Below are 13,632 nucleotides of genomic sequence, written 5' to 3'. Positions count from 1 at the left end.
GCGTCAGGCACTCGGAGGCTTTTAATAAGCCACAGAGTGAGAAATTTAACACCACAGGCTCTATTTTTGATCACTTGTGAAGGGGGGGGAGAGAGAAAGACAGAGTGAGCGAGAGGAGGGGGAGGAGGTGGTGGTGAGAAGAGGAGGCAGCCAAGATTACATCCTGGGTGGCAGTGCCCAAAATAGCCGTGCCCTGCTCCGAGCGCGGAGCGGGAGGCTGGAGTGGCAAGCACTGACCTCACAGGCAGCCAACACAGCTCCCCAGGCTGGAACAGCGCAGGGAAAAGGGGATTAGAGGCACGCAGAGGGAGGGACGGAAGCTCTGCACAGCAGTGGAAACCCCAAATCCCTCTGGAAAGGCGTGGGAGGGTGGCATGGAGCGAGGGGCCCGGCAGCAGCTGGTGCAGCAGGACACACGGCAGGACACGCATCCCTGGCACAGGCAGAGCTGTCCCATGCCCATAGCTGCCCCTTGCCAGCAGTGCTGCAGCCCAGTGAGCCTTTCCTGCTTCTCTGGGCTGTCAGGAGCCCTGAGGAACCCCAGGTGGCCTCCTCAGATAGGGCTGAACCCAGCGAGCCCCAAGCTCAGCAGAGCAGCTCCAGCCATCCCCAGCACGAACAGAAGCAGGAAAGATTTCCACCATGCACAGCATCTGCTTCCCTCTCCAGGCCAAGCCCGTCTCCAGGAGCAGGGGAAGTGCCACTGGCAGCAGCAGGGGATGGGGCAGAGCCCAGCAGCTGCTGTCCAGCTGTGGGAAGCTCCCTGGTGTGCCAGTGTGGATTCCTGAGGCTGAGGCTGGGACAGGATGGCTCTGGAGCAGATCTGTGCTGCTGAAATCCTGCAGTCCAAGTGCTTGCTGGAGGTGGCTGGAGCACGGGGAAGGGAATATAAATCTGTCTGATGAACCTCCCCAGGGTGAATCTCCCCAGCCAAACCCCAGGGCAGTGCTGGTGACCCCTTCCCAGGGTGAATCTGCCTCGGGGCAGGAGCTGGGAACTGCTCCTGGCTGCAGCTGCAGTTGCTGCCTGGGAAGAAGGCAATGTGCCACAAGAGGGGGTCACATTTCCTTTTAATTGATCAGAACCATTTCTCCACCTCCATTCGTCCTGCTCCATCTGTACAGCTGGGGAGTAGAACAGGGACAGGCTGGGAGTTCTGCATCCACAGTGGGATTCCTGCAAAACACAAAGTGGGGTCAGGTTAGTGTAGGGTGAGCTTGGCTGGGCTGCAGGTCCCAACCCCAGGGCTTGGCCCCACTCCAGCTGTGCAACTGCTGTGAGTAAACACGAGCCAGCAGCTCTGCAGGACCAAAGAGCACCTGGATCAGAGATCAGGAGAGAGCAGGAGCTGCTGCCCTCCTGTGCTCCAGGCTGAGCCCGTTGGAGGCTGCCAGTGACTCACAGCCCTGCTCAGCACACACTGCTGCAATTCCTGGCTGCCAGCATGTGGGAAGGGAAGGGATGAGGCACAGTCCGTGCAGGGCAGAGCAAAAAGAGGCCACAAGGCAAGAGCCTGGCCTCACCTCCCCTGAGAATGAAGCTGTTTGGCTTTAGTGGGAGTGTGTGTGGCAGGGATCACATGCTGTGGGGCCCAGGGGAACCAGTGAGGCCCCAGCAGTGACCACAGCTCCCAGTCTGTCCCAGGTGTATCCACCCACCCTTATCAGGGCTGAACTCCAGTGTCACAGCTGGGCTGGACCCCACAGTGCCACAGCCCAACCCCAGGCCCCACTGCCACCAACAGCCCCAGGGCAGCTCTGGGCTGGGGACCCCCACGAGCCCCCCCAGAGCTGAGGCCTGACCCTGGCAAGGGACAGCTGTGTTCACTGCTCCCCAAAAGCAAGGCAGATCCCCTCACCCAGCCCAGCAGGCCCTAGAGCAGGGCTGGATGCTCAGCCAAGCTGAACCTCACCTGGATTTACTCCAGAGCCTTCACCAGGGCTTCGTTAGCTTCTACCTTAATCTGAGCTTCTGCTTTAGCAGCTTCATCAGACGCTGCTGCCATCTCTGACACAGCTTTCTCCAGGTTGGATTTTGCAGTCTGGACATGAGGGCACAAAGAATGTGTGTCATTGGGAGACACTGCAGGAGAGGGGACTGTCCTTCCCTCCCTCCTTCCCTCCCCTGCAGCCACTGGTCCTTCATGTGGATGCCAAGGACCCAGTGACTTGGGAGCCTCACAGAGCTACAGACACAGCTGTGCTGGCCCCAGACACCTTATCAGCAGGGAAAAGCTGTTCTGGAGGTGAGGACAAGGTCAGTGTCTGTCCAAGGGGTGGGAAATGGTGTAAGATTTATGACTGCAGAGCTCCCTCTCTCCAGAGAGCTCACCAAGGAGGCGCCCCAAGCCTCTGATCCCAAAATATAGCGTGGGTGCTGACACAACCCTGGGTTCTGGGCACAAGGACCCCAGAGCACAGAAGGAGAGCAATTTCCCCACCAGGGTGGGTGAAATCTCTGCGTACTCACAGCCAGGTCCAGCATGTCCATGGTCACTGCCTCCTCTGCCAGCACCTGCACCGTGGAGTCGGCGTGGACAGTGACAGAGCCGCTGCTCACTGTGAGACACAACAACATGGGAGGTGGCTCAGCCAGGGGGCTCAGCCCTGCCATCCCCACCACCCTTCCCCAGAACAAACCCTCAGCGCCCTCCTGGCACATTTCCAGCATTCAGGGACTCAGCTCCCACCCCATAGCAAGCTGGAGAAGGGGATGGACCCAGAAAACCTGAGCAGAACCAAGACCTGGTGCCAGCCCACGGCTCCCAGATCAGCTCCCAGCAGGCTGGGAAAGCAGAAATCCCTGGAAGTGCACCAGGCCACACCTGGATGGGCAGAGCCTGCCTTGTGAAAGCGCCAAGAACACCAACCCCACGCACACCTTTCCTCCCCCAGCCCCTCCTGCCTCCCTCACCAAAGTACTTGGTGGCCGTCCCATCCTCGGCGTGGACTGTGACAACGCCCGGCCGGAGCACCTGGAGCGTGGGGACGTGGGATGCCAGGATGCCAAAGGAGCCCGTCAGCGTGGGCACATCCACCTGCTTCACGTTGGCACCGTTGTAGAACACCTGCATGGACGGAGAGGACAAAAAAAAATAGCACAGTCACCAGGGATGGGGGGATGGAGAGCCCATCCCAAGGGAGCAGCCCGGCTCCTGGCAGGTTCAGGGTGTGCCCAGGACAGGCTGCACCCGCACAGGGTGGGAGCAGAGCCGGGCTCCAGAGCACAGCTCCTGGCAGAGGCACTGGGGAAGCGTTCCCAGCTGCCGGGGCACGGCGGGGAGGCGGCACATGGAGACACCGAGTCGGGAGTGGGCGAGAGGCGCCGGCACAGCCTGGGAAGCGCGTGGGGAGCCCGGAGCCGCTGTCCCCGCTGCGGCCCACGCTGCCGGGCTGTCCCCGTCCCCAGCGCCCTGCCCCGGGGCCAGCCTGGCAGGCACGGCGGGGGCGGACCGGCCGCGTCCCGCTCCAGGCCGGGCCCAGCGGGTCCGGTAGCGCGGCTGGAAGGGCTGGAGCGGCCCCGGGAGCGCTGTGGCGGGGACCGAGCGGCCGGGCGGGCGGGCAAGGCCCGAGGTCAGGGCCAAGGTCAGCCCGGGGACAGCCCGGGGACAGCCCGGCCGTGCCCCGGGAGCCGCGGAGCCCCCGGGAGCGGAGAGCCCCGCGGGGGCGGCAGCACCGCCCGCGGCCCGCCCGCCCCGAGCCCTCAGGACACACCGGGCGAGGCGGGGGCGGGGGCAGCGGGAGCGGGGCCGCGGCGGGCATACCTGTGTGGGTGAGGCGAAGGTGAAGGCCATGGCAGCGGGGCCGCCGGCGGCGGGATCGGCATAGCCGCGGCTGGGCGGCAGCGGCAGCGAGGGGCGGGCGAGGCGGAGGAAGCGGCGGGCGCAGAACATCGCGGCCATGGCGGCGGCGGCGGCGGCAGCAGCGGCGGCGCGGGGGAGGCCGGGACGGCAGCGGACCACAGCTCCCGACGCGCCCCGCGCGCCACCCGGCGGAGGAAAAGCACGCTGCACCGCATGGCCTTGTGGGAGTTGTAGTCTCTCCGTTCTCGCCGAGTGCCGTGGTGCTGGGCGGGGGGGGCCCGCTCCGCCTCCGCACCGAGGGGCAGCCGCGGCCCCGGGCCCGGTCCGGCCGTGCCCCAGCGGCGCGGGGGGCTCCGGGGCACCGGTGGGCACGGGGAGGTGGGACAGGGATGCAGGCAGGAGAGGTGCAGGCAGGGATGCAGGCGGGGATGCAGGTGGTGATGCAGGCAGGGATGCAGGCAGGGCGGGTGTAGGCAAGGCTGGTGCAGGCAGGGATGCAAGAAGGAGTGATGCCAGGGCTGGAGCAGGCAGCGGTGTAGTCAGGGCTGGGGCAGGCAGGGGTAAAAACAGCGGTGCAGGCAGAGGTGCGGGAAGGACTCACAGACAGGGCTCACAGACAGGACTGCGGGGCAGGCAGAGGAGCCGGGGGTACGGGCAGGGGAGCCGGGGGTACGGGCAGGGGAGCCGGGGGTACGGGCAGGGGTACGGGCAGGGCTGGGGCAGGCAGGGCTGGGGCAGCCCCTGTCCCCACGTGACGCCCGCGCCGCGCGGGGGCGGCTCCGGTTCATTCATAAATCCCGGGGCCGCCCCGCCGCACCGAGCGCAGCGGCGGCGATGGAGCCCCGGTCTCGGTTGTAGGTGAGTGTCTGGTTCCGGCGCCTCGCGACAGCGCCTATCGCGACATAGGGAGCCGGCACGGCCGAGGGGAGACCAGACCATCACTCCCTATCGCGCGCAGAGGTCCCGGGGGCTCCTGCCTCGCTGTCACAGCGCTGTCACCAGCTCTGCCTGCGTCCCTTATTCCTTCCTGTCCCACATCCCTGCTCGCATCCCTCATCGCTCATCCTCCATCCCTATCTCCATCCATGCCCCACATTCCTGCCAACATCGCGCATCCCTGCCTGCATCCCGCATCCCTGCCTCCATCCCTGACCGCATCCCCGTCACCGGGCTGAGGCAGAGCGGGTTCCCCCCACGTCCCCAGCCCAGCCCCGGCCCCGTGTGTCGCACACACGCGTGGGGCGCAGCCCCGGCCCGCCCCCCGCACCCCTTCCCACGTGCGGAGGCGCGGCAGCACCGGCATCCCCCGGCCCCGAGCCCCCGCCCCGGGCTCCGGCGGCCACCGCGGGTCCCGCCCCGTGTCCCCCCCGGGGGGGACAGCCCCGGGGAGCGGCCCCCTCCTCCAGACAATGGCCGTCCTGTTCCTGTCGGGTCGCCATGGAGACGGGATTCCTCCATGATGGGGAACAGCAGGGACATTCTTCCCGCTCCCCCCGCCTCGGGCCCGAGGCTGCCCCGCAGGGATCCCGCCCGTGGGGCCGCAGCCCCCTCGCCCGGGACCCCCCCAATGTGCAGGACCCCCCCACACACCCCCTAACCCTTTCTCGGGGGTCTCAGGGTGGGTCCCCTCACCTCGTGCTGCGTCCCACCAGCTTGGAGAGGCGTGAGGGGCGATGCAGGCAGGGGGGTCTCTGCCTCAGGAGCCCCCCAACACCCCGATGTCCCTCCGAGGGGTTGATACCCCGACCTGTGACAGGGCTGCCCTCAGCCATCACTGTCCCTCGCTGCCAGCTGCGACACGGCCACGAGTGACAGTCCCCACCCCTTCACGGGCTCCATTCACATTTTTCACTGACCTAATTCTGAGCGGCTTCCAAGCGCCCACCCCTGACAAATCCGGGGGTCCCCGACACAGCATCGCCCACCCAGCCCCGGAGGGACACACGGACAGGGACACACGGAGAGACACATGGACAGGGACACACGGGGGGACACATGGAGGGGACAGACAGAGGGACACATGGAGGGGAGACATGGAGGGACACACGGGGGGACACATGGAGGGGACAGACAGAGGGACACATGGAGGGGAGACATGGAGGGACACACAGACAGGGACACATGGACAGGGACACAAGGAGGGACACACAGACAGGGACACATGGAGGGACACACGGAGAGACACAAGGAGGGGACACACACGGAGGGGACACACGAGGGGGACATACAGAGGGGACACACGGCCTGGCAGCGGGAGCTGGAGCTCGGAAGTCCCCGGGAATGGGGGCACAGACACGCGGGAGGGTGATGAGGTCCCCGCCAGGCACCCAAAGGCCGCGCAGTGGGGGAATGGGACCCCATGGCGGCGGCTCTCGGTGCTCAGGAGCTCAGGGCCCCCCCGGCCCCTCGGTGTCCCCCCCCCCGCGGACAGCCCGGTGACGGAGCCGCTCTCGGGATGACTCACGAGCGTCACCCGTCGCGCTCCGGCGACACCCACGCCACGAGCTGTGGGGCGGCCGCTGCCCCCCGTCCCTGCCGGGAGCCCCAGCGCGGCTCCCCCCGAGCTCCCCCGGCCGGGGTCCCCCCCGAGGGGGCTGCGTTTGTCCCTTGGGGGCGGCAGCGCGGTGTCACCCCGGAGCCGGGGCAGGGATTCACCGCCCGGGCCGGCTCTGGCCACCGGCACCGGCCACGCTTTGGGGGCTCCGGTCCCAGCCGGGCGTGGGGACCGTGGGCGCTCCTCGCGGGGCCGGGGGTGGCGCCCACGCGAGTCCGGGGGCTCAGGGGGTCCCTGGGGAGGGGCAGCGGTTCTGCCCTCGCCTCCCCATCCCTCCATCCGTCCATCCCTGCCTCGCTCCTGACCACACCCTCCATCCCTTCATCCTTCCCCTGAGCACACCCTCCCTTCATCCCTCCATCCCGGTCCCTCCCTTCATCCCTCCATCCCGGTCCCTCCCTCCATCGCTCCATCCCGGTCCCTCCCTCCCGGTCCCTCCCGGCAGCTCCGCACCGCGGTGCCGGGCAGGGGCCGGGCAGGAGCCGCCGCCGCCGCCCCCGGCCCGGCCCCACCGTCCCGGCCGGTGCCTCCCTCCGTCTCCCCCCGCCCCAGGACACGCTCGGGCCGGGACGGACCATGAGCGATGACCCAACACCCTGGGACAACGCGACCGAGAGCGCCACGGTGAGTGCTGCTGTCCCTGCCTGCCCTGCCCGCCTCGGGCGCCCCTCCCCGAGCCGCCAGCCCGGGGGTCCCGCGGGACGGGGGGGATTCATGTCCGGAGCTGTGGGGTTCTCATAAGAGGGGGATTCATGTCCGGAGCTGTGGGGTTCTCATGGGAGGGGGATTCATGTCCGGAGCTGTGGGGTTATCATGGGAGGGGGATTCATGTCCGGAGCTGTGGGGTTATCATGGGAGGGGGATTCATGTTTGGAGCTGTGGGGTTCTCATGGGAGGGGGATTTGTGTCCGGATCTGTGGGATTCTCGCGGCTGCCGTGGGGCTGGAGCCTTCGCTCGGGTGGGGGCCCCGCTGTCACCCCCTGCTCTGCCAGCACTGGGTGGGTGACAGTTCCCAGTGCTCTGTGCCCTGCTGGGATGCTCTGGGGGTACTGGGGGTCCGGGGCCCTGGGCGCTGCTGCCGGATCAGCCCCTCTCCCCCGGGTGGGGCAGGCTCGGGGGTCCTATCGCCGTCCCCATCCCCATCCCCATCCCCATCCCCATCCCCATCCCCATCCCCATCCCTCTCGCACTCGGCGCGGGGGCTGGGGCGGCTCAGCCTCCCCGGTTGCCGTTGCCGTGGTGCACGCAGGGCCCGGGGGCGGCGGGGGGCGGCGGCTCCGGGGGCAGCGCTGGCGTCAGCGCGGCGGGGGCAGGTTCGGGGTCCCCCGGAGCATCCCCGCGGCTCAGCCCCTCGGCCCCGGGCAGGCGGTGCCCGGCGAGGTGTCCCCGCAGGATGGGTACGTGCTGCTCCTCGCCCTGCTCTCCATCTTCATCGGGGGCACGCTGGTGCTGCTCTCGGGCATCCTGATCATCTGCCGCCGCTGCTGCGAGGCCGATCGCCGGCACTCCAGGTGGGCCAGGGGTGAGCACGCCGCTGTCCCCGGGGTGTGTGGCACTGCAGGGAGGGTCGGGGGGACTGGCACGGGCGCCTCTGATCCTCCTCCCCCTGCAGAGCCAGCGATGATCCTGAGAAAACCAACACCACTTACCTGGATGACTCGCAGCAGGCGCAGGGTGAGTGACCCCAGTGCTGATCCCCCCAAATTGCATCTTGAGTTTTGGGGAGGGGGGTGAGGCAGCTCCTGGGCCCTCCCAAGGGGAGCAGCGACCACCACACACCCCTTGTGCCATCCCTGGCTGTGAGCAGGGAATTCCAGGCTGGCATTGAGGCCACGAGTGCAACAAGTTTGCCAAGCCTCAGCTGGGGCACACCGCGGTGGGGGGAGCTGGTCGCTGACCCCCTTCTCTGCAGATATCACTGGCAAAGCAGAGGACCCCGAGTGCCTGTCGTCCTCCAGCTACCGGGATGCAGAGAGTGAGAGGTTCCTGTCCTCCAGCTCCTCCACTGCCCGGCGCGTCTCCTTCAACGAGGCCGCGCTCTTTGACCAGGGCAAGAAGACCCAGGAGAAGGGCAGGAGGTGAAGCTCTGGGCTGGGGGGGGGACAGGGGGTTGTGGCTGCCCCTCCTGACCCAGCTGTCCCACAGGTACACGCTGACAGAGGGGGATTTCCACCACCTGAAGAACGCGCGCCTGACTCACCTGCACCTGCCGCCGCCTGCCCTCAAGATTGTCACCATCCACGAGTGTGAGTCCAGCGAGAACAGCCTGGCCATGACCCCCCGCCTGCCCCCGCCCAAGCCTGGCCTTGCCATCTTCCAGGTGAGCTTTCAGTGCCCAAGGCACAGATGGGACATCCTGCAGCACCCCAGGGAGGCACCGCTGGGCCTCAGGGCATTGCTGGAAGCAGAGCCAGGAGATGCTGGGGTGCAGGGGGTCCCCATTGTCCCCAAACCCCCTGAGCGTGCTCTGCTTTACAGCCCCCTGCAGGAGCCCTGCCCCGGCCAGTGCTGCCCAGCCATGCCGTGGGCCCCAGCTCTGCCCTGCCCGGGGACACCTACAACTCCACGGTGGACACCAGCTTCACAGAGGCCAGCCCATCCGCCTCCTCCGACTCCGGGGAGGGGCCTTCGGTGAGTGCTGGGGCAGGACCGGGCAGGGGAAGGGGCTCCCAAGGGTTCTGTCCTGCTCCCTCCCTGCTCCATGGATCCCATCCCTGCCCCCTCGCTCCGTGCCAGGGCTCAGGAAGAGTCGTGGGCATCCAGCTAGAAACAGGCTCTGCTCCCTGCCCCGGGGGACATTTGTGCATCTGCTGCAGCCCAGCTCTGACAAAGGAGCCGAGCGGGATGCGGGGGGGGGGCTGGGGAGGCACGATTGGGTCCGAGCGGGCACTCAGGGCCCCCCCGGCCCCCCAGTTCACAGCAGCACCCAGGAGCGGGAAGGCGGCGGCGGGAGGCAGTGCCGGCCCCGGGGAGCCCCCCCAGACCCCCCCACAGGGCACCGTCCTGCAGTTCTTCACCCGCCTGCGCCGCCACGCCAGCCTGGACGGGGCCAGCCCCTACTTCAGGATCAAGAAGTGGAAGCTGGAGAGCACCCAGCGGGCGTCCAGCCTGGACACCAGAGGTGGGGGTCAGCGAGGGGGCTGTGCAGGGTGGGGGGGACACGTGTGGGTTAGGGGGATGCTGCTGCCGCTTGGGCTGTGCCCCCCAGCCCTGCCCTGCGCCCCCCAGGATCCCCCAAGCGTCGGCAGTTCCAGAGGCAGCGGGCGGCCAGCGAGAGCATGGACCAGGAGGACCGGGACCCGCACCAGACCGACATCATCCAGTACATTGCCCACACGGACGACGTGTCCTTCCACCCCGCGGGGGGCCCCTTCCTGCCCTCCCCCGCCAGCCCCCCACCCTCTCTCGGCAGGTATTTTTCAGTAGATAAGAGGGGACGGGGATGGGTGAGCACCGGGAAGGCACCGAGGGACCCCGCGCTGCCCTGGGCATGGGGTGCTCCCACCTCTGCGGCTCTGGTGGGGTGAGGGGTCTGGGGTGAGGGGTCTGGGGGGCGCTGGTGATGGGGAGGTTGGGTTGGGGCACGGGCACGGTGGTGGCAGCAGCATGGAAACAGGATGGAGGAGCGGGTGGCACCGTGGCGCTGCTGTGGATGGAGCCTGCCGGGGCTGGGCTGGCACATCCCTGCCCGTCACCTGCGGGGTCTGTCCCTGACGTGACACCGGGGTGCCGCCCGCAGGCTAGAGCCAGGCGAGGGGGGCGCGGGCAGCCCCGGCGAGCCCAGCGTGCCCGAGCAGCCCAGCGCCTACCACGACATCTGGAGCCTGCGCGCCTCGCTGGAGCTGTACGCGGCCTCGGAGCGCAGCAACGACCAGGACTCGGTGCGCAGCGACGGCGGAGACAGCGTGTCCTCCGCCAGCGGAGTGCCCCCCTGCCCTTCCCCTACCCTGGATGAGCCCGAAGGCCCCGAGGAGAAGTTCTGGGCTCGGCCCAAGGCGGACGAGTCGGAGCCCGGCACACGCAAGCTGCTGCAGATGGACAGCGGCTACGCCTCCATCGAGGCGCCCAGCCGGGGGGGCGAGGAGGGTCCCCCCAAGGACCAGACAGCCTCCGAGAAGCGCATTTGCTTCACCAGCGCCGGGCGGAAAGGAACCATCTTCGAGAGCTTCGAGGGCCGGGAGCCGGAGGAGGAGGAGGAAGAGGAGGAAGAGGAGGAGGGCGGGAGCAGCACCCTGGGCGCAGCGGGTGGGGGGGGACACCTCCGTCCCCACAGCCCCCTGGCCTGGTCCCCGTACGGGCAGATGTTCCCGGGCCGGGAGGGGCTGCCCCGGCGGGATTACAGCATCGACGAGAAGACGGACGCGCTCTTCAACGCCTTCGTGCGCCACGACCCCCAGTTCGACGAGTCCCCGCTGCGGGGCAAGCACCGCTCCCGCACCCACCTGCGCAAGCAGTGGCAGCACACGAAGCAGTTCAGCGACCCCGGCGTGCGGTACCCGGCGCTGGAGCGGCACCGGACGCCCCTGCGCCGCGGCGACAGCGCCAATTACCCGCTGGACTCGCGGTTCCACAGCCCCCTGCCCCGCATCGTCAGCGCCGGCGATGAGGAGGCGGCGGAGGCGGCCGATGGGGTCCCCCCTGCCCCGGCGCTGCCGGACCCCGAGATCCAGGTGATCGTGGAGGAGCCCGGAGAGGCGGCCCCCGAGCCCAAGGCTGGCTCTGAGCCCCCTGAGGACGATGACTGCCCCGGCTCCGGGAGGTGCTTGGGGCTGGGCTCCGGCTCGGAGCTGATGGACAAGATCGCGGGCGGCCTGGAGGAGCGGCTCTATGGACACCTGAGGAGAGCGGCCGAGAGGGAGACCCCCGAGTGCGCCGTGGCCGTGGCTGCCAGCGATGCCTCCCCCGACCACAGCACGGTCTAGGCCCAGCATGAGGGGGAGAGACCCCGGCGCAGGTTCAGGGCTTCATCCCCTCCTGCTGCCGGGTGCCCAGGCCAGGAGAGCACATGGGGACCCCTGGCTGTGACCCCAGCACGGGGGTCCGGTAGCGTGGGGTGGCCGAGCCCCCCGGCTCCCATAGCGAGAGCCTGGGCTGGGGGAGCCCCGGGGGTCGGGGCACGGTGGAGAAGCCGAGGGGGTCAGCGCTGAGGGAACTTTGCTGAAGCCCCCGTAGCTTAGACCTTGGCTCTCGCCTCTCTCCGAGGTTTTACAAGCAATAAGCCTCTCATCCGGCCGGGAATGTCCCCGCAGCCAGGAAAAGGGGCCGGAGCTGGGTGTCCCCAGTGGTGCCACCCTGGCCCAGGGGGCGGTTTGGGGATGGGGGCAGTCACCTCCTCAATCCCAAACCCCCTCCCCACAAGGTCTGCAGGGAGCCTGGGATCTAAACTGGAAGCAGGGGGATTCTACAGGGGCTCAAACTCCTCCTGGGGGACCCCAGAATGGCAGCCCAAGGGTTTGGGGGGGGAAGGATCGGCCCTGGGGACCCCAAAAATACCCCCAGGAGGGGTGAGGGTGCCCGGTGCTGCCCCTGGTGCTGCCCCCCGGGCCAGGGGACAGGGTGAGAGTAGAGAGGGGCATCCCCAGCATGGGCTGTGGGTGACCCCCCGTGCCCCCCAGGAGCTCAAGGATATTTATTGATTTTTACAGAGGCGGCTGCTGCTGCTCCGTGGTGGGGGAGGCGGGGCGGGGTGTTCACTTTTTATTGGGTTTTTATTTGTGTTTCAAAGGACGGGTGAAAAAAAAAAAAAGAGGAAAATAAAGAAACTGCCCCAGCCCAGCCCTGGCTGTGGCACCTGGGACTCGGCAGCAGGGGGGGGGACAGGCAGGGCCCCCCCAAACCCCCATTGCATGCGAGTAGAGGCCGGGTTGCCCCTTCCCTCTGTGCAGGCTCTGCCCAAAGCTCTCCCTCCATCACCTCTGCGTTTTTAAGTCTATAAACAAAGGAGAAAAACCAAAACCAACCGTGACATCTCTGAGCTCTTTTCTTACCTTTTGGGGGTGGGGTGGTGAGGGTAGGGAGGGCTCCAGGCCTGGCATTGCCCCATAAATGTAGGGTTTGCCTGGGGGGCTGTGCCCTTCCAAAAGGAAAAGGAAAAGGAGGGGCTGGTCATACCCCTGACCCCGCCTGCTGCAGGAGGAAGGACATGAAACCCACCTGCTGTTTTCACTTTATTTTTCTTTAAAAAAAGGAAAAAAAAAAAAAAAAAAAAAAAGAAAAAAAAAAGGGGGAAGAAAAGAAAAAAAAAAGGCAGAAAAAAAAAGCCAAGTGGCTGCCACCACCCTGATCCCTTTGGAGCTCAGATTCCTCCTAAGCTCTGAGCCCTTCCCGGGCCCTGTTCCCTTCTGAGCCCCTCCGAGCCCCCGTGCAGCATGCAGGTGTAATAGAGTTCTGCTTTGTTTTAATACCTGTTTTTTTTTTGGTTTTTTTTTTTTTTCCTCATCTGGTTTATTTTAACACATCACGATGTGTAGGAATCTCTAAATATACCGCAAATATAAACAAAAAACAAAAAAACAAACAAACAAAAAATTAAAACAAAAAAAAAAAAAAAAGGAGAGAGGAAAATATATAATATATAACAGTAGTCTAAAACATAAAGTGCACGGCAATGGCTTTGCACGACTCTACACGGCCAGGGGGCCCCTTGACCCCTCATCCCACCCTTCCCATCGCAAAATTAAAAACAGAATCAGTGTCTTGATTGGCAAAGAGTGATCGGGGGGGAAGGGGGCAGCGTCCCGGCAGCCGCAGAGTTCAACTCCCAGGTGTCCGATGGGATGGGCTGGGCAGGGAGGAGGGTGTGGCCACTGCAGCTTCGTGTCCTGGCGCTGGCCGGAGCAGGGGGTGCGGGCAGGGAAGGAACGGGGTGGGCTCCTTGGTTGGTTTCTTCTGGTTTCCTTTTGGATTGCAAGCACAGTCCAGTCCCAGGAGAGAGGCAGAGCTGGGGCAAGGAGGGGGACACAGGCTGGCCCGGGCCCAGGGATGCTGTGGGGAGAACAGAGAAAAGGGGGTTAGGGATGGAAGGGGATGCCCAGTTTGGGGTGCTGGCTGTGCTCCTGCCCTGCACCCCAAACTGGGGCTCCCTCTGGCACCTTGGCATGGGAGCGAGGGGTTTGGGATCCCTGTGCTGTCCCTGGAAGGTTTTAGGGAGTCCCTCAGCCAGGTGAGCCCAGCAAAGCAAAACCCCTGACCAGGAATTGGTGCCAAGGAATGTAATTTATGCCAAGGACAGGAGCAATCCCTTCCTTCCAAAGGTTTCTAGGCTAAGGAGGGGAG

At 66.3% G+C, this 13,632-nt stretch overlaps 3 protein-coding genes across 4 annotated transcripts in view; 1 reads left to right on the top strand and 2 right to left on the bottom strand.

Annotated features, from left to right (window-relative positions):
- Window positions 1–1,053: 1,053 nt before the first annotated feature.
- On the bottom strand, window positions 1,054–3,916 carry ATP5F1D (ATP synthase F1 subunit delta). The gene is made up of 5 exons (XM_063161033.1): window positions 3,764–3,916; window positions 2,914–3,067; window positions 2,470–2,558; window positions 1,913–2,041; window positions 1,054–1,176 (listed from the first exon to the last, which is right to left on the bottom strand). Exons 1-4 carry the CDS (start codon window positions 3,899–3,901, stop codon window positions 1,919–1,921), a joined length of 504 nt encoding a protein of 167 aa, XP_063017103.1. The 5' UTR covers window positions 3,902–3,916; the 3' UTR covers window positions 1,054–1,176; window positions 1,913–1,918.
- Window positions 3,917–4,504: 588 nt separating this feature from the next.
- On the top strand, window positions 4,505–12,316 carry CBARP (CACN subunit beta associated regulatory protein). Of its 2 annotated transcripts, XM_063161031.1 has the most exons (10): window positions 4,505–4,660; window positions 6,909–6,980; window positions 7,723–7,868; window positions 7,970–8,031; window positions 8,270–8,435; window positions 8,503–8,677; window positions 8,836–8,988; window positions 9,271–9,478; window positions 9,586–9,769; window positions 10,097–12,316. In XM_063161031.1, the coding sequence occupies exons 2-10, from the start codon at window positions 6,933–6,935 to the stop codon at window positions 11,277–11,279; spliced, it is 2,325 nt and encodes a 774-aa protein (XP_063017101.1). In that variant the 5' UTR covers window positions 4,505–4,660; window positions 6,909–6,932; the 3' UTR covers window positions 11,280–12,316. The 2 variants fall into 2 exon arrangements, with proteins under 2 accessions (XP_063017101.1, XP_063017100.1); XM_063161030.1 differs by lacking the exon at window positions 4,505–4,660 and having other exon boundaries at window positions 6,844–6,980.
- STK11 (serine/threonine kinase 11) overlaps window positions 12,075–13,632 on the bottom strand; it is a 33,341-nt gene continuing 31,783 nt past the window's right edge. Inside the window, exon 10 of the mRNA XM_063161032.1 lies at window positions 12,075–13,341. The gene's annotated coding sequence lies outside the window, so the exon portion shown is untranslated. The remainder of the gene's footprint in view (window positions 13,342–13,632) is intronic.

Source organism: Melospiza melodia, chromosome 7, assembly GCF_035770615.1.
Source record: "Melospiza melodia melodia isolate bMelMel2 chromosome 7, bMelMel2.pri, whole genome shotgun sequence".
NCBI classification, from domain to species: Eukaryota; Metazoa; Chordata; class Aves; order Passeriformes; family Passerellidae; genus Melospiza; species Melospiza melodia.
The sequence above is the reverse complement of the archived record's forward strand: the minus strand, read 5'-3'. Positions and strand labels throughout refer to the sequence as shown.